This window comes from Arachis ipaensis, chromosome B4 (assembly GCF_059453495.1).
Source record: "Arachis ipaensis isolate K30076 ecotype BB chromosome B4, ASM5945349v1, whole genome shotgun sequence".
NCBI lineage: Eukaryota > Viridiplantae > Streptophyta > Magnoliopsida > Fabales > Fabaceae > Arachis > Arachis ipaensis.
In genome coordinates, this window is record NC_142439.1 from 141897155 (window position 1) to 141917617 (window position 20463).

Here is a 20463-nt window from a genome sequence, read left to right on the forward strand (position 1 = left end):
AAAAAGGGACTAAGATTCAAACCCTCCATTCTCTTAGCCACTGATAAACCATCAAATATTTAAAAGTTTTTATTCTTCTAATATATTTAATGCATAGATATTTATAAACCCTTTATTAAACTTTTTATGATAATATTGTTAAAAGAACATTTTTATTAGTAAGACCCTGAAATTTTAAATAAAAAGTAACCTAGCTTTAAAAATGGAGATATAGTTTATCTCATCACAATATCTAATAATGAGCTTGTCTAATATACCAAATATGGATTCATGGACAATATCAAATTTAAAGTATAAGTTACCTAAATCTTAATATTAGGATAATTATCTGCACATTTAATAAATTGAACATCTGATATATCTATTGTTCACATTATTTAGTATTTTTATTGTCTACTTATACTTTTTTTAAATCTTAATATTAAAGTATTCTCTAATATAATATGATTTATTGGTTGGTCAAAGTTGTTGTATGGAGTAGAGTAACTAATTAAAAACGTTCAAGGAATCATGGGACATACGTACACAAAAAAAGTATAAACCTTATTAATGTTGTGATAAGAATGGGACGTGGATGCCCATTCCCATGCAGTACTCACATTCTCAAAGAAGGAAAATAATTAATGAATGTTGAAATTGATTCCCTTCATACATGTATAAATAGAGGCCTTTGTCTCCGAGAAAAGTAAGCAAATAATAAAACAAAAGCAAATGCAATTCTCTCTCTCTCTTTACTTTTAATACTTCTTTTTATCTTTATATATATATATACACATTACAACATATAATATTCTTTATCTTTCGTACTATTCTATTATATACTTTAATATTATTAAATATATTAATTATATCTACTATATTGATATAGTAATTCCAGTGAATATTTCTACTTGAGTTATCTAATTATATTTTCATATTTTATATTTGTTACTTCTTCCTTATTTATTTAGTTATTTTACAACACGTTATCAGCACGAGACTCTGATCAAATTTTTAGGAAGACTCAGGTAACAAATTTTTATTATGTTGAAGCTCTCTCATCTTGAATTTAATGCTCTTGATATATCTGGAAATAATTATTTATCATGGATACTAGATGTTAAAATCCATCTTGATTTAATGAATCTTGAAGATACCATTAAGACTGAAAATAATGCATCCCAGAAGGATAAAGCCAAAGCCATGATTTTTCTTCGTCGTCATGTTGACGTATGATTGAAAAATGAATTTCCCACATTAAAAGATCTTGCAGATCTGTGGAAAGGTCTTGAAGAAAGATACAATTATCAAAAGACGGTGATACTTCCTCAAGCCCGATATGTTAGAGAAAATTTTCTCGACCTTCCATACCTCGATTGTGCTCCTGTAGCAGTAGTATCGAGAAAAAGAATTTAAAAATGTTCTGAGTTAATTTCTTGCTTTCTTGTTGCTGAACGCCAACAATGAGTTGCTCTTAAGAAATCATGAAGCGCGTCCAGCTGGCGTCGCCCCATTTCCTGAAGCAAATGCGGCAAATTATAACTCCAGAAGAGGTAAATGGCAAGGTTTTAATAACAAGAAAAATCATGGAAAGAAAAGGAATTATGTTCAAAACAGAAGATCTCACCAGAAGTGGGATAAAGAAAGAAACAATGGGCAAAGTAAATCAATTGAGGATAAATGTTTTCGTTATGGTGGAAAGGGCCATTGGTCACGTACCTGTCGTACCCCAAGGCACCTAGTTGATCTTTATCAAGCATACTTGAAAAAGGATGACAAAGGAAAGAAAACAAATTTTGTTTCAAATGATGAAAATTCCACCACTCATTAATATGTATCTAATTTCTTTAAGGATTCTGAAGGAAATGTTGGCTATTTGATCAATGATGGAATAGTTTGATATATGTATGTGTTTGTTAAGTATTCATGTGAATAATTTTTACTGTGCATGTACTTTTGCTCATTTTATTATTATTATTATCTATTTTTTTTTTAAGAAAAATGGCAAGGACATATTTTGAAGATATTTGCCTTGCGGATAGTGCAAGTTCGCACACTATTCTTAAAAGTATTATATATTTTACCCATCTTGTACCAAAAGAAGAGTATGTTAATACTATTATTGGCTCAGGTAATGTGATCGAAGGCTCTGGAAGAGCTATAATTTTGTTTTCCGGAGGAACAAAATTCATAATAAATAATGCACTATTGTCTACCAAGTCTCTAAGAAACTTGTTGAGTTTCAAAGATATTCGCCGAAATGGATATCATATTGAGACAATAAATGAGGGAAATCATGAATATTTATATATCACAACTCATGATTCAGATAAGAAAGTTATATTAGAAAAATTACCCTCACTTTCATCTGGGTTGTATTATACTAAGATTAGTGCAATTGAATCACATGCCATTGTAAACCAGAAGTTTACTAGCCCAAATAAATTCATAACTTGGCATGATAGATTGGGTCATCCGGGAACAACCATGATGAGGAGAATTATTGAAAACTCTCATGGACATTCACTAAAGAACCAGAAGATTCTTAAATCTAGTGAATTTTGTTGTGCTGCATGTTTTCAAGGGAAGTTAATTTTAAGGTCATCACCAGTAAAGATTGGATTTGAGTCCCCTGAATTCCTAGAAAGGATTCAAGGTGATATATGTGGACCTATTCATCCACCATGTGGATCTTTTAGATATTTTATGGTCCTGATAGACGCATCTTCGAGATAGTCACATGTGTGCTTATTATCTTCTCGCAACCTGACGTTTGCAAGATTACTGGCTCAAATTATTCGATTAAAAGCACAATTTCCAGAAAATCCAATCAAAGCAATTCGTCTTGATAATGCTGGTGAATTTACTTCCCAAGCTTTTGATGCTTATTGTATGGCTAATGGAATAAGTGTTGAACATCCAGTAGCTTATGTTCACACACAGAATGGGTTAGCAGAATCGCTTATTAAACGCCTCCAATTAATTGCTAGACCCTTGCTTATGAGAACAAATCTCCCAACCTCGGTTTGGGGGCATGCTATTTTACATGCCGCATCACTTATTCGTTTGAGGCCAACAAGTTACCATCACTTCTCTCCTATGCAATTAGCTTTTGGCCAGCAGCCAAATGTTTCCCATTTAAGAATATTTGGGTGTGCGATATATGTTCCCATTGCACCACCTAATCGCACCAAAATGGGACCCCAAAGAAAATTGGGGATATATGTTGGATATGATTCTCCCTTTATAGTGAGGTATCTTGAGATACAAACTGGAGATGATTTAAAGCCCGGTTTGCGGATTGTCATTTTGATGAATCAAAATTTTCAATATTAGGGGGAGAGAATAAGCTTCCTGAAAAGGAACTTAATTGGAATGCATCATCATTGATGCATTTAGATCCTCGATTAGGGCAATGTGAACTAGAAGTTCAAAAGATTATACATTTGCAAAGAATAGCAAATGAATTGCCTGATGCATTTTCCGATACAAAGAGGATAACCAAATCTTATATACCAGCAGAAAATGCCCCAATTCGAATTGATGTCCCAGTAGGACAAGTAGCCACTGAAGCAAATACACGCCAGAAGCGTGGCAGGCCTGTCGGTTCCAAAGATAAAAATCCTCGAAAGAGAAAAGAGGTAAATACGATTCCTGTTGAAAAAGACATAGTAAAGACACCTGCAGTTGTCCAAAATTCTGATATAGTGTTAATGCCAGAAGACGTTCAGGTACCTGAAAATTGTGAAAATGATGAGATCTCAATAAATTATGTCTTTACAGGAGAGAAATGGGACCGAAATAAGACAATTGTCAATGAAATATTTTCATATAATGTGGCATTGAATATCATGCATGAAAATAAGGATCTTGAGCCAAGATCAGTCGAAGAATGTCGACAAAGAAATGATTGGCCAAAATGGGAAGCAGCCATGAAGGCTGAATTAGACTCACTTGAAAAACGTGAAGTTTTTGGACCTGTAGTCCGTACATCTGAAGATGTAAAACCTGTTGGATACCGATGGGTATTTGTGAGAAAATGAAATGAGAAAAATGAAGTTGTGCGCTATAAAGCCCGACTTGTGGCACAAGGTTTTTCACAAAGGTCCGGTATAGATTATGAAGAAACGTATTTCCCTGTAGTGGATGCGATAACATTGCGTTATTTGGTCAGTTTATCTGCATATCATAAACTGCATATGCATTTAATGGATGTGGTAACAGCCTACTTATACGGCTCATTAGATCGGGATATCTATATGAAAGTCTCTGAAGGACTAAAGATATCTAAACCATCCAATGAATATTCGCAAGGGTTATACTCAGTCAAATTGCAAAGATCTTTATATGGTCTGAAGCAATCTGGACGAATGTGGTATAATCGTCTTATTGAGTATCTGGCCAAAAATGGATTCAAGAATGATGATATCTATCCATGTGTTTTCATAAAGAAAACTACATCTGGATTCATTATTATTGCTGTGTACGTTGATGATTTAAATATCATTGGGACTCCTGAAGAGATTCCAACAATAATAAAAACTCTAAAAGAAGAGTTTGAGATGAAAGATCTTGGAAGGACTAAATTTTGTCTCGGCCTGCAGATCGAGCATATAAAAAATGGGATCTTTATTCATTAAACAACATACACAGAAAAGATCTTGAAGAGATTTTATATGGATAAGTCACATCCCTTGAGTACCCCAATGATCGTAAGATCTTTGGATGTGGAGAAGGATCAATTCCGTCCTAAAGAAGAAAATGAAGATATCCTTGATCCTGAAGTACTATATCTTAGTGCCATTGGAGCGCTAATGTATCTTGCTAATAATACAAGACCTGATATATCATTTGCTGTGAATTTACTAGCAAGGTATAGTTCCTCTCCAAACAGAAGACATTGGAGTGGAATCAAACAAATCTTTCGATATCTTCATGGAACGGTTGATATGGGATTGTTTTATCCATGTGGATCCAAGCCACAACTAGTTGGCTATGCAGATGCCGGATACTTGTCTGATCCACATAAAGGGAGATCTCAAACAGGATACCTGTTCACATATGGTGGAACAGCTATATCTTGGAGGTCCACGAAACAGACGATTGCTGCAACATCCTCTAATCATGCTAAAATACTGGCGATTCATGAAGCTAGTCACGAGTGCTTTTGGCTGAGGAGTCTGATTCAATATATTCTATCATCATGTGGACTGATTGATCATAAGATAGCTCCAACTGTCCTGTTTGAGGATAATATAGCATGCATTGCTCAACTTAAGGGTGGATACATCAAAGGTGATAGAACAAAGCATATTTCTTCCAAATTCTTCTTCACTCATGATCTTCAAAATCAAGGGACAATTGATGTCCAACAGATCCGCTCAAGTGACAATCTGGCAGATTTATTTACAAAGTCACTCCCAAAATCCTCCTTTGAAAGATTGGTACATGAGATTGGGATGCGCCGATTTCAAGACATTAAATGATGTCGGTAAGAGGGGGAGACTGTACTCTTTTTTCCTTGGTCAAGTTTTTTTTCCCATTGGGTTTTTCTTGACAAGGTTTTTAATGAGGCAGTCCCCATCACAAAAGATATTGTACTCTTTTTTCCTTCACTAAGGTTTTTTCCACAGGGTTTTCTTTTAGTAAGGTTTTAATGAGGCAATAATCCTAAATGGGCATCCAAGGGGGAGTGTTGTGATAAGAATGGGACGTGGATGCCCATTCCCATGCAGTACTCACATTCTCAAAGAAGGAAAATAATTAATGAATGTTGAAATTGATCCCCCTCATACATGTATAAATAGAGGCATTTGCCTCCGAGAAAAGTAAGCAAATAATAAAACAAAAGCAAATGCAATTCTCTCTCTCTTTACTTTTAATACTTCTTTTTATCTTTATATATATATACACATTACAACATATAATATTCTTTATCTTTCGTACTATTCTATTATATACTTTAATATTATTAAATATATTAATTATATCTACTATATTGATATAGTAATTCCAATGAATATTTCTACTTGAGTTATCTAATTATATTTTTATATTTTATATTTGTTACTTCTTCCTTATTTATTTAGTTATTTTACAACAATTAATAATATTATTAATCTTTTATGGATGTTTTAATGGTTTTGGTTGACCAATAATGTTGTTGTAGGCAGTAGCTAAACACATTTATGGGACATTATCAAATTCAAGTGCGGTTATTTCAAACTTAGTTGGACCACTACAACAAATGGCAAATAAAAATGTGATTGAAATTATCTTGAAAGAACTGCGAGGTTCTTAACAAATAAAAATATTTAACCCGATTTCTGAATTTTATTTTTATGGGACTGATTAGTTTTTGTGTCAAAAAAAATACTGACACAGGAACTAATTAGTCCCATAAAAGTAAAGCTCAGGAGCCTGATTGGATTTTTTTTATTAAGGGTCTCGTTATCTTTCGAGATAATTATCAAAGGCCGTTTATGATTTTTTTCTAAAATAATTTAAATTAAAAAAAAAAACTTTCATTGAATTTTAATTTATAGTGTTGTGTTGTATCATTCGAATTCGTGCAGTTATTTTTTTATATGAAATTAATAGTTAAAAATTTTTAGAGAATAATTTAATCACTTACTAATCTTTTAATAATTTTCAGTTATTAACTTTATATAAAAATGACTGTACATGAGTATATATCTATTTTACAATATAACCGTGGAGAAGAATTATAACCATTCAATCATTGAGTGGAAAGAAAAAGTTTGATTATTAGTATAAAAGTTTCAGTCTTGTCGAGCAATATAGTAATGTCTCTATCTAAGTTTATTTAGAAATTGACTTGTTCTTAATAAGGTACTGAAATTCCACAAGTAGAAAATGACACAAAAGAGGAAAATTATTCAAATAATTAATATTGTTTAAATTTCATCCAATCCCAAGCCTACACTATCCTTATTAATAAATGATTTTATGTAACAAATTGGGATTAAAGTTTCATATAACGGGACATATTTAAAATGTCATCATTGACCAGTCATGTATGTCACTGTCACTGACCAAGTCTTCTAAGTTCTAATTTATTTATTATGTTTATTTAATTAGACTTAACATCTACATGCATTAGTGGATCTCTTTCCTCCCCTCCATACCCGGGTTTTGGGCAATATAAATACACAGCAGCATAGCATGTATAACCATGCAAAAAGAGAATATAAGTGACAACATATACACTACAATAGTAGCTTCTATTAATCACCATGAAGGGCATTTTTATTGCATTTTTACTTTTGGCTTCCATGGCCTTCCTACCCTCTTCAACTCTAGCAGCCCGTGAACTGGTAGCGGTCAAAGGTAAAAACACACTCTTTAAGTACTTTTTAGTTGTTTGAATATAAATATTTATATGTTTTTTCTTATCGATTTAAGTTTTTTTAAAAAATAATATCATACATTTTTAAAAGATACGAGTCCTATACATGATGTAAGTGTTAGTGTTGCAAGTGTGAGGAGTGTTGAAGTTAGTCTCACATCAAAGAAAACAAGGAAAAGTGAGGAGTTTATAAGGTGAAAGTCACATTAACTTACTATTTTAAGGTTTTGAGTTGGATATGGTGTCATCTCATCTTATATTATCTCGCTTGATTCCTCCCCAAAAGTCTCCTCAGTGGTCGAGAGCCCCCCACGATTGACCCAACAGTAAGGTGTTATGATTTATTTTGATCTCGAAGTACTTAAGAATTTCTTGTCTAATACATGTATCAGCACCAAAATTTCGTTCTATTATTTTTGTCTAACCGTTTTTCCCTCACTATTGCTTAATTGGTATATATCTTTTTGTTGAATTAGTTAACATAATTGTGCTGTGACATTTAATTTGAAGATATGGTTGTCATTTGATATAAAATGATTATTCTAGTATAAATTATGGAGAGTGTACTAATGAATGCAGGAGAGAAAGCAGCAGTATACGTAGTTGACCCTAATAACCCAAAGGGGCCTCCTAGGACATGTCCACCAAAATTCCCTATAAGGTGCCTCAAGCCGCCAGCTCCAAAGTAACAAAGTGTACAATCGTGGCTGCAAATGATGACCATCAATGAAAATTATCGATCTGTATAACTCAAAATTGTTTTAACGTGAAATTGATAGTTGAAAACTATTACATAATTTGATAGATTGGATTAAATTATTATCTAAAAATTATTAATTATCAATTTTATATAAAAATAATTGTAGGTAAGTTTCTACTGTATACATATATGTATGAAGACAAATAAATTGGATTTTATCACTCATGGATCGGAGTGATGAAGTAGCTTTCATTATTAGTCTATATAATAATATGTAAATAATAAAACTCTCTTGATGATGAGTTTAATTAAATGTGCAAGTTTTACAGAGTTTATCTGTGTCTTATTGGCTAATGTATTTTGCTGTCAGTGTATGTCAGATTTCAAAATCTAGTAAAAAATGACATAAGAAGAAGAAAATTCTTCAAACAATAAGTCAATGAATCCCAAAGCATACATATAGTGATGGATATTCTTGATTAATGATTTTATGTTATCTAACAAACTAGGACGCTTTAAATTAGTAGGGACCTGATAAAAATATCTAACAAATCTCTACACATATATGCACACAATCTTAATTAAGTTCAGTCAAGTGATGGCAAAAGAGATAACACAGTAAACTATTCATTGCTCTATATATGTTAATTATATTTATACAACTAAATTTCAACAAACAACGATAAATCTTGTAAAAGGATTTGGAAATATAATAAAGCATTATTATCCTTTTGGATTTTATTTCTTAGCACAAGAGCTGAAACATCAACTTCATTTAAATTAAAAAGAATTCATAATATAATATAGCTAAAGTAAATAATAAGTAGTGGTCTTCTTTGCAAGTCTTCGCCTTTGGCATTTTATATATATGAATAATTCTTCTCTCTTTTTATATATGAATCACTAAAAATAGCATATATTCATTGTTATTTGTTGATATACTTTTTAATATAAATGTCGCTGTACCTTGTCAAGTCTTCTATATACATACGAGTCTATGTTTTGATAGTGGTCCTGCTATATTATCCCATCAAATTTGACCACTTTGTCGTAACATATTTCTTTCATACCTTCAAATTCCACAAGGCATAAATATAGAGGGAGACTAGATAAAGACACCTAAAACGTTTTTTTTTAAAGATATTTTTTATTAATTAAAATTTAACACATAAAATTGATTAAGCTGTGTTATTTTTTAAAAATTAGGTTAGATAAATTAATTTAACAAAAAAAAATAGTGAATCAAATTTTGAATCGGTCAAAATTAATATTATTTTTTATAAAAAATGACTATAATACCCTTATTATAAAAAATGACTAAAATACTTCTATTATATATATATATATATTGAAAACTCTAAATCCTAACCTTATAATGGCAGAAAAGTAAAGGACTAGAATTTAGGATTTTTAAAATTAATATATATGTTAAGAGTATTTTAGTCATTTTTTTAATAAGGATATTGTAATCATTTTCTATAAAAAATAATATTAATTTAGACTAATTCAAGATTTGATTTACTATTTTTTCGATCAAATTAATTTGTCTGACATAATTTTGACAAAAATAACATGATTTAATCGATTATATATATTAAATTTTAGTTACTAAAAAACATCTTTAAAAAAAGACGTTTTAGACGTCTTTATGTGAGTGGCTCCCTAAATATAAAATAATATACGATTAAAAAAATCTTTCATTGAATTTCTATTTATAGTGTCGTGTTGTATTACTCTGTCGCACCTTTAACATAATAAAATTCTGTGTGAGTAGTGTGACTTAGTTATTAGTATTACGAAAACTAAATTACCCAAATAGCTAGTAATTTCAGTTTTGTCAGCCAATAGTAATGTCTCTATATTTATTTAGAGATTGATGACTTGTTTGTATTAAGGTGCTCAAATTCTACAAGTAGAAAAATGACCAAAAAAGAGGAAAATTATTCAAATAATTAATATAGTTTAAGCCTACACTATCCTCAATTAATGATTTTATCTAATAAATTGGGATTAAAGTTTCATTTAACGGTACATATTAAAGTGCATGTCATTATTGGGCAGTCACCATGTCACTGACCAAGTCTTCCAATTTAGATATTACGTTTATTTAGACTTCAACATCTACATTTATAACTGAATCTCCTCCTACCCTCAATATAAATACACAACAGCGTTGGATATATAATTTTACAACAATAAAAAATTAAATTTTATATTCATTACATAGATAATTATAATACATATATATAAAAATTAAATTTTTAAGAAATATTATGAGGTCCAATATGGATTATGAAGTCATCAGCACCATGCATAGTAGTAGCATAATCAACGTAGAGATATGATTCCCCTCCTCTTACCAACTTCTAATTCCAAAACACAATGCAAATGGAGAAAAAAGGTCAAATATATGTCAAATTTGAAAACTTGTATTAAATTTTCATTCCTCCTATATATATGAAATTGCTTAGCATAAACTATTTAATCACACTTTAGTTTCAATAATTCATCATCACATTTTTGTTCATATCACTAGTGGAATTAAGCCTATACATTATTAAACCACAAACACTACTTTTTATCTTGGTTGTGTTATATCTTAAATTGGGTAATAAATGGAGTGTATATTATAGTGCTAGCTAGAAATAATGTTAGATATAGATAATTATCAAGTTAAAGAATCATCTTAATGGCTTGATAGTTGGTAATACTTGAATTAAAAATTATCTCCCTCTTCTTCAAGCTTAGACTACTTTATTAGAGTTTTGGAATAATACCAACATAAGAGAGCACATTTAAAAGGGTGTAATAGAGTTGAAGTAGAAGAAGAGTAGTGAAATTAATTGAAATAAAAGTATATGAAATTATTGTTGAAAAAGTGACAATGGAAGGGGAGATCAGCAGAGTAGTACAGTGACGATGAGGATTTCTGAAGCAATGTAATAACGTGTGTGTAATGCTGAATTCAAGGGTTCTTTGTGCCGTTGGAGTAGAAGAAAAGAAGGAAAAAAGTTATGGGCTTGGCCCATATGTAGTTTTTTTTTTCTTTTTTTTTGCCTAAAAAAAATTCGGTCTCCAAATTTCGAACATAAAAAAAATACCTTAAGTTTTGAACAATTACGGATATTTGTCGCGCATTATATTCTCAGGTTTTCAGGTCGGTTCTTTCTCCGAATGGTTCTTTCAGACTACCTTTACCGAGACTATTTCTTTAGAACGTAACTTCCTTACTTGTCGATCAATTATAGCAATAGGTTCTTCTTCAAATGATAAATCCTCTTTCAGTTCCACTGATTGGAGTGTAAGTACATGAGATGGATCATGAAGATATTTACGTAATCTGGATACATGAAATACCGGATGAATCATAGACAAATCAGGTGGTAGTGCCAAGCAATACGCTACTGCGCCTATTCGTTCCAAAATCTCAAAGGGACCAATATAACGAGGACTAAGCTTATCCTTTTTGCCAAACCTCATCACACCCTTCATAGGTGACACTCGAAAAAAAACTTGATCACCCACCGAGAATTCTAAGTTACGTCTCTTATGATCAGTGTAGGTCTTCTATCTACTTTGATATGCTAATAAACGTTCCTTGATCACGCAAACTTTTTCAATCGCATCTTGTACCAAGCCGGGTCCCAACAGTTTGGTGTCACCAACTTCAAACCATCCGACTGATGATCAACATCGCTTTCCATAAAGAGCTTCAAATGGTGCCATTTGGATACTGGCTTAATAACTATTATTATAAGAAAACTCAATCAAAGGTAGATAGCTATCCCAATTTCTACCAAAATCCAAAACACAACATCTCAACATATCTTCTAAAATTTGAATTGTTCTCTCAGATTGTCCGTCCGTCTGTGGATGGAAGGCTATACTAAGATCTACTCTTGTTCCAAGTGCATTTTGAAAGGATTTCCAGAAATGAGAGTTAAATTGTGGCCCACGATCTGAGATAATGGACACTGGGGCTCCATGAAGCTTGAATATCTCATCAACATAAAGTTTAGCATATCGGGCAGCGGTATAAGTAGTTTTCACAGGAAGGAAGTGAGCTAACTTCGTCATTCTATCTACTATCACCCAGACTGAATCGTAGCCCTTAAAACTACGAGGTAAACCTATCACAAAGTCTATGGTAATTCTCTCCCATTTTCATTCAGGTATCTCAATATGTTGTAGCAACCCTGCAGGCCTTTGATGTTCAGCTTTAACTTGTTGGCAAGACAAACAATGAGAAACAAAAGTACTTACATCTTTTTTCATGCTTTCCCACCAAAACAATTGCTTCAAATCTTGGTACATCTTATTAGTGCCCGGATGAACGGTGTATTTAGAATTGTGAGCCTCCTCCATAATAGCTTTCTTTAAGTCATTGTTATTTAGCACACATAAACAATTACCACAACGTAAAACACCTTGATCAAGAGAAAAATCTGAGTTCTTCCCATTGTGAACGTCTTCCATTAGCTTTCTTAACTTTGGATCATCACCTTGCACAGACTTGATATGTTCTATTAGAGAGGACTGAGATCGTACATAAGCTAAGAGTGGTCCTGACCCTTCGAGCTTAAAGTATACACCCTCAGATTCCAACTTGTGAATCTCTTGCACTAAAGTTCTCCTTGATAGAGCAATGTGACTCAAACTACACATAGATTTTCTACTCAATGCATCAGCAACTACATTAGCCTTACCTTGATGGTATAAGATGGTACAATAATAATCCTTAAGCAGCTCTATCCATCTACGTTGTCTGAGGTTAAGATCTTTTTGTTGAAAGATGTACTTTAAACTCTTGTGATCTGTATAAACCTCACATGTTTCACCATAAAGATAGTGTCTCCATATCTTTAAGGCAAAAATCACTGCGGCCATTTCTAAATTATGAGTTAGGTAATTCTGCTCGTGCTTCTTAAGTTGTCTAGATGCATAGGCGATGACTCTACCATGCTGCATAAGAACACATCCAAGTCCGACCCGAGATGCATCATAATATACCGAATATCCTCCGGATCCTGAAGGTAAAACTAGAACGGGAGGCAGTATTCAAACACTTCTTAAGCTTTTGAAAGCTTTGTTCACATTCATCAGTCCATTGAAATTTTACATTCTTCTGAGTCAGCTTGGTCAAAGGAGCTGATATCTTTGAGAAATCTTTGACAAAACATCTGTAGTAGCCTGCCAGCCCTAAAAAGTTACGGATCTCTTTTACTGATGTAGGTCTTGGCCACTGTTGGATGGCTTCCACTTTCTTTGGATCCACTTTGATTCCATCTTTTGATACAACATCACCTAAGAATGCTACTTGGTCCAACCAAAACTCACACTTAGAAAATTTTGCAAACAGTTTGTGATTTCTTAGAGTTTGCAAAACAACTCTTAGATGATGTTCATGTTCTTCTTCACTCTTGGAATACACTAGAATGTCATCAATAAATACAATCATAAAGTGATCTAAAAAAGGCTTGAATACACAGTTCATCAAGTCCATAAAAGCAACTTGGCCATTGGTTAAACCAAAGGGCATCACCAAAAATTCATAGTGCCCATATCGAGTTTGAAAAGCCATTTTTGGAATGTCTTCTCCCTTAATCTTTAACTGATGGTATCCAGAATGAAGATCTATCTTGGAAAAACAAGAAGCTCCCTGGAGTTGGTCAAACAAATCATCAATCCTTGGTAAGGGATACTTATTACAAATAGTTACTTTGTTAAGTTGTCGACAATCGACACACAATCGCATTGAATCATTCTTTTTCTTTACAAAGAGGACCGGAGCTCCCCAAAGAAAAGTACGAGGATGGATAAATTCCTTGTCTAATAGCTCTTGCAACTGAATTTTCAATTCCGCAGGATCCATGCGATAAGGAGGGATTGACACAGGAGAAACCCCTGGGGCTAAGTCTATGGAAAACTCTACCTCCTGATCTGGTGGTATGCTTGGTAGTTCCTCTAGAAACACATCTAAAAATTTCCTAACCACGGGAACTTGATCTATGCTAGGTACTTTGGCTTCAACATCCCTAACTACTGCAAGAAATCCTTGATTTCCTTTATCCATCAAGTGTAAAGCACTCATAGAAGAGATAAGATTAGCCAAGGTAGAACAACCCTAACCAAAGAAAACAAAGGGTGAAATGCCCGGAATATAAAATTTCACTATTTTGGAGTAGCAACTTACATCGACAAGATAAGAGGATAACTAATCCATACCCAAGATGACATCAAATTCATTCATCATTTCAAGAAGGATCAAATCAACTAAGGTATCAACAGTGTTCACTCTAGCAATGCAAGATCGATAAACATATTGAATTATTGCAGAAACTCCAAATGGAGTACCAACATAAAATGGACAGTCTAATACTTAAACTTGCTTATCTAAACAAGATGCAAAATATGGGGATATATAAGAGTGATGAGAATCCGGATCAAACAATACTTGAGCATCTAAGGAGAAAACTTGTAAGGTACCTGCTATCACTGCATTTGAAGCCTAAGCATCCTGACGGGTTAAAGCATGAATCTGTGACTGACATTTTTCACCTTGTGCTGCACCTTTGTTGTTAGAACCTCGACCCCCAGATCCTCTACCTGCGCCCTTAACTAATGAAGCTAAAGAATTTCCAGGCGACATAGCTGAAAAAGATGGTGTGGATGTGGCAGGTAGTGCTGAACTCTGAATGGAACTTTCCTGAGGACGAGGACAATTTCTACGAAAGAGACCAGTCTGTCCACAACCATAACATGCACTCGTAGTCTTGAAGCACGTTCCAGAATGATATTTCCCACAATGCTGACACGGTGACCTAAGAATTTTTGAAGGCTTAGATCTCTGCATGTTTGGTTTAGATGCACTCCTAGCTCGACTCCCCAAAGCTGAGGTACCCTTTGAGCCAGCTTCAGAATGGTTAACCCTACCTGATTGTGTTTGTGGGCTATTCTGATGACCTGATATGCCCCCCATAGCTTGATCCTTTAGAAAATGCTCCTTGTATCCTTTTCTTTTTATCAATTTCTTCTTTGTTCACTCTCCTTTCCTCCAATCCAGCTTCAATACCGTAAGCAGCATTTACAATTTCTGAATAGGTCATGCTCCCAACCATGGGTGAAAGAGCAGTGAAATAAGGATTTTCTAGTCCTCGAACAAATCTCTTGACTCTCATGATATCCGGAGTCACTAAGTGCTCAACATATCTAGAAAGCTCGGTGAAACTATTCTCATATTGCATCACAGACATACCAGGAGTTTGCCTCAACTTCTCAAAATCAGCGGCATTTTTCTCCTTTATGCTAGTAAGAAGGAATCTTTCCAAAAAGATCTTAACAAATTCATCCCACAAAATAGGTGGCATTCGACGTGCCCTTCTACTTTGAAGAAGTGTTTCATACCAATGATAAACATGTCCTGTTAAATTGTATGTAGCTAGATCCATCGCTGTGTCATCTGGACATCTGAGGGCTCGAAAAGCTTTGTTCAAGCTGTGAATGAAGAACTGAGGATTGTCTTCCAGAAGATTTCCAGAGAAAGTAGGCGGATTCAGCTTAAGGAAAGATTGGAGAGTGACAGCTCGTTCTCCAAGGGATTGTTGGTTTTCTTTATTAAGGACATTTGGCCCCGGAGAATGTAGGGCTCTAACTTCTCTTCGATCAGTCAAGGACTCTACTAGATTATTGACAACTTGATGAAGTCCTCGTATCTCAGCAACAACATTCATAGTTCTTCTGTGATAGACGCACCTCTGCCTTGCCCTATTGGTCTTCTACGACCACCACCCCATTGACTGAGTAGGGGAGAAGGTGCTCTATTAGCTTCAACATTAGGAGCATTACGCGCTCCTACTTGTGGAGTACAATACGACGTTTAGGTGGCATCTTCCACCTAAGAATGAATGATTATATCAAATACAGATAAGCTCAAACACAGAAGACAATGAAAACACACTTTAAAGACCTTATTTTACGAACATTCCTACAAGTCCTTAGTAACATCACAACTTGTGAAAATGGGCCAGCTTCCATTTACACATTACTATAGGACAACTGCTCCATATTACATAGGAAAACCTGAGCTCTGATACTGATTTGTCACGACCCAATCTGACCGTGACTGACGCTTAGAAAAATCTTCCCAAGCAAGCCTCAGAAATCGATATTATAGAAAACGGAACAAATAGAATTTCCAATTATACTAAAAGGCAACACATTCTCAACCTCATATTTTAAACATACTCAGCATATTTATATAAAATTCGACTTAAATATTTACAGCAAAGCATAGCCTATTAGCTTCATCTACTAGAATATTTACAAAGCAATATACTCAAGTCACTAAAGTTGGATCCTACCTGTGTCACATGGAGCAGTTTAACAAGTCTAAAGAGCTTTAAAGCTATTTATACAAAACATCAAGCCCTTAAACAGTAAAGGGCTCACCAACACAAACAAAACTAGAGCGAAATTGATGAAGTTGGATTAGGATCGATGCCCATATCTGAAAAAAAATGAAGAACAACATAGTGAGTTTTGCAACTCAGTGAGTAAGCAGAGCATCTATAGCCCCACAAGAGACAGTTGTATAATTAGTAAACTCTCAGCTAAAATAAATTCACCTTAATAATAGTGAAAAAATTATACTCAAACACAATGATAATTAATTATAAATATCAAACATTCAAACTTCTTTATTTATAACAATATACGCGAAAGGTTATCTAATCCAGAAAGTCAAAATAACAGACAGAAATCACACTTAGGTTATTTTCTTTCGTATGGGTTCTGAAACAGACATGTTCCACTAGTTTTGTGGACATGAAACAGACAGGAACCATTTCATCTCATATGGTCCTGAAAAATGCAATTATATACTGACAAGGTGCACCAAGTCTAGCGCTTACTGCCGCTAGCTGCAGTTTCTGTCATAGAACCTTCCAAAATATTTTGACATACAAATTATGATCAAGTTAAAGGTTGTCAACAAATCAATAAATACATCATCAATTCAATAGTAATAATTCATGTAATAACTTTATCTAAATTCAATACTAAATTTACTTTCAAAGTTTATATGCAAGATAATATTTATATTTTAGTTTAATTTTTTAAATAACCACTTCATTCATTTCAACGTAAAATATCATGTTTCAAGTGAAATTTTCTTTGCAAAATATTTAACATAAACATCATATTAACAAATAAGTTAGTAAATAATTAAATAATAAATTATAAAATTATTTTCAATAGTTATAAAAATGATGTGAATGCTAAAATTTAACTATAAATACAAAGTTTACTCACATACTAAAATCCAAGAGAAGAATTTCTACTCCATATGTTCCAACAAGCAAGGAGAGTGGTTCCCTTGAGTATCTAATACCGCAAACATAACAATAATAACTCTAATAAGTTAATCTTAACATCAATTGATATAATAGAATCTATATATCAAATAATCCCAAATTCTATCTTACCCTAACCCTAAATTTTCGGATTTATTAATACCCATAATTATAAACATGACAAAAATTAAAGATATAGATAATTATTAAGTTAAAGAATCACCTTAATGACTTGATAATTGGTAATACTTGAATTAAAAATTATCTCCCTCTTCTTTAAGTTTAGGCTACTTTAATGGAGTTTTGGAATAATACCAACATAAGAGAGCATACTTGATAGGGTATAATAAAGTTAGTGTAGAAAAAGAATAGTAAAATTAATTGAAATAAAAATATATGGAATTATTGTTGAAGAAGTGACAATAGAAGGAGAGATCAGCAGAGTATTGGCGATGAGGATTTCTGAAGCAATGTAATAACGTGTGTGTATTGCTGGATTCAAGGGTTCTTTGTGCCGTTAGAGTAGAAGAAAAGAAGGAAAAAGGTTATGGGCTTGGCCCATCTGTGTTTTTTTTTTTCATTTTTTTGGGCCCTACAATGATTATTCTAATTAGACAATTTGAAAACTTGTCTGAGAGGAATTAAACGTTGAAATAGAGAACTAAAAGAGAGTATGTCTTGAATAATTAAGATGGAAATAATATATTCTTAACATGTAAAAGTAGATGTATAAGTTTATCTATATTATTTTTAAAATATGTTTTTTTTTCTACTAATGTCATGTTAGCAACGTCGTTTACTTGACAAAATTTTAGAATCAATCACTCAATTTTTGTCAAATCACCTATTATTTTCAAATCAGCAAAAAAAAAAAAAAATATATATATATATATATACAAAAAAAATATCTATATTTATTATATCTTACCGTTATAAATAATACAATAAATTTATAATTCCCAATAATCAATTTCTATAAATAACTCATTAAATGTAATAAACATCCATATTACAAATGTCATAATAATATTATTAATCACAATAAATTTTATGTTACAAATATTCAAATTTCATACTATTTGTCCTACTTATAGAAGTCTCTTATCACTATTCCTTCAAATAACATCAAATTTAGCATAAGAAATTTATTTCGGAACTACACAAAATCTCAAACTTACTCAATGGAACATCATTCTTTGGACAATATTACCAAACAAACAGACAATTAGTTTATCAAAGCTTGCGTAGTTCGTCTATGAAAAACATTAACAACCACAATGAAGAGGAACCTCTTTGCTTAGAAATGATTATATTAGATGAAAAAGAGACAACTACATTTGTGGCACATAAGGTAACTGTATATACTTTTCATAATCTCATCTATCAAATTATTAGTTACTAACCCAATACTTATTTCAAATCAAAGTGATACAACACTTTTTGTACTATTTGATGGCGAAGAAAAAAAAATTGTTGGACAAAGCTGCTTCAAACCTAATGACACTTCAAAAAAATAATGACATTGAAGCACCACCCCAATTGAAAAATTTGTGTAACATTATACTTATATTTGAAGTTAAAGTAAATGATTTTAATCTCAAAAAATGTTGTTAATAATACACTGTTTCTAAAACATTTGTTCCAACAAAAAATATTGAATCTCAACACCCATTGCAACAAATAAAACAGATAATACTAAAAAAAATCACTTATTCAAGACATCATTTTTATTTTTAATTTAAATTATTCATTGATTATAGGAACAAACTTCGCCAACACTAATATCATCAGACGAAAATCAAATACCCACAAAGAGATTAAGGAGAAAGAAAATCATACAAATTCAAGACACATCTTTCGAAAAAGAACATACATGCAAAGATGGAACAAACAACATAATAGAAAGTGCATACAACTTAACAATTCATAAAGAACATGTCTTTCCAAGAATCTACGACTAATAAAAAAAGAAAGCAACAACTCTAACAACAACCAATAAAAAAAAGAGGACGAGCGCTACATAAAACGACTAAGTTTATCAACTAAAACAAAAGCAAAAATCAAACCACCAAATAAAAATATCACTTTGTACAATTACAACATCCAAATCTTTTGTACTATAAATTATTTTAAATAAAACATCTTTTAAATTTAACTTTAGTTTACACATTTAATTTAATTCTATAAAATATAACAATTTTTAATATTTATTATATACTATTATTAATTTACCGTCTTGTCCCGCGCATGGCGCAAGTCTCATTCTAGTATGGATGAAGATGTTAAGGCATTGGAAATATTTAAGTTTTAAGACAAACACTTCTTGCTATCTACTTTGACTATGTAGAGATGTATTCGTGGCAAACCATAAATAATCAAACCCTAATCTCTTGGTGATTTAATTTTTCTTAATCTAACCAACTGTCAATTCCTTGATCAATTAACTATGACAAGAGGTTAAGCACAATTTTTTATTTAAAACCACACAATTCTTAAAGATTAATCCTAATTGATTTTATATCACTTAACAAAATTAGTTTTAGATCCTTAAAGAACTATGAAAAGAAATCTCAAGCTAATTTTAGTGATTAACTTTTCCAAGGTAATAGAAGAAATCAAGACGAATTAAAATTATTTTCCAATACATTATAATTCTTAAGATGAAGAATGAAACTTACTTCTTGAATAAAACATCAACGCATTAATCAATAATAGAAAAACAATAATATTAATCCATCAAAATAAACAGAATTTTTAACTTTAACAGAAAATAATTAATTGCTCATAATACGAAAACAAAACAACGAACAAGTATAAAGTGCTCAGAGATCAGCTAAGCTCTCCACGGAAAAATTCCTTAGACTTATTTATATTTTAACCTAAACCTAACTTTTAAATTCAAAACCAAATTAAATCAAGTCAAATCTCTCCTAATCAATTTTAACTAAAAGTAATCTTCTCCTTGTAATTGAAATTCCAAAGCCTGGCCGTTACTTAGAGTGTCTCGTATTCATTGAAATCATGACCTTGTAATTAGTCCTGGACTTGAAGAATTGGCGTGGCAC

At 32.2% G+C, this 20463-nt stretch overlaps 1 protein-coding gene and 1 long non-coding RNA gene across 2 annotated transcripts; one reads left to right on the plus strand and one right to left on the minus strand.

Moving 5' to 3' along the window:
- The first annotated feature begins 7174 nt into the window (after positions 1-7174).
- On the plus strand, positions 7175-8383 carry LOC107635308 (uncharacterized). Its single transcript, XR_001619200.3, has 2 exons — positions 7175-7329; positions 7928-8383. It is a non-coding gene; the product is annotated as an uncharacterized LOC107635308 (long non-coding RNA).
- A 6615-nt stretch (positions 8384-14998) lies between these two features.
- Positions 14999-15778, minus strand: LOC148569485 (uncharacterized). The gene has a single exon (XM_088483887.1). The coding sequence runs from the start codon at positions 15776-15778 to the stop codon at positions 14999-15001; it is 780 nt and encodes a 259-aa protein (XP_088340013.1).
- Positions 15779-20463: the final 4685 nt, after the last annotated feature.

Coding starts and splice junctions, on each gene's coding strand:
- LOC148569485 (XM_088483887.1), bottom strand. CDS start 15,778: ATGAATGTTGTTGCTGAGATACGAGGACTTCATCAAGTTGTCAATAAT.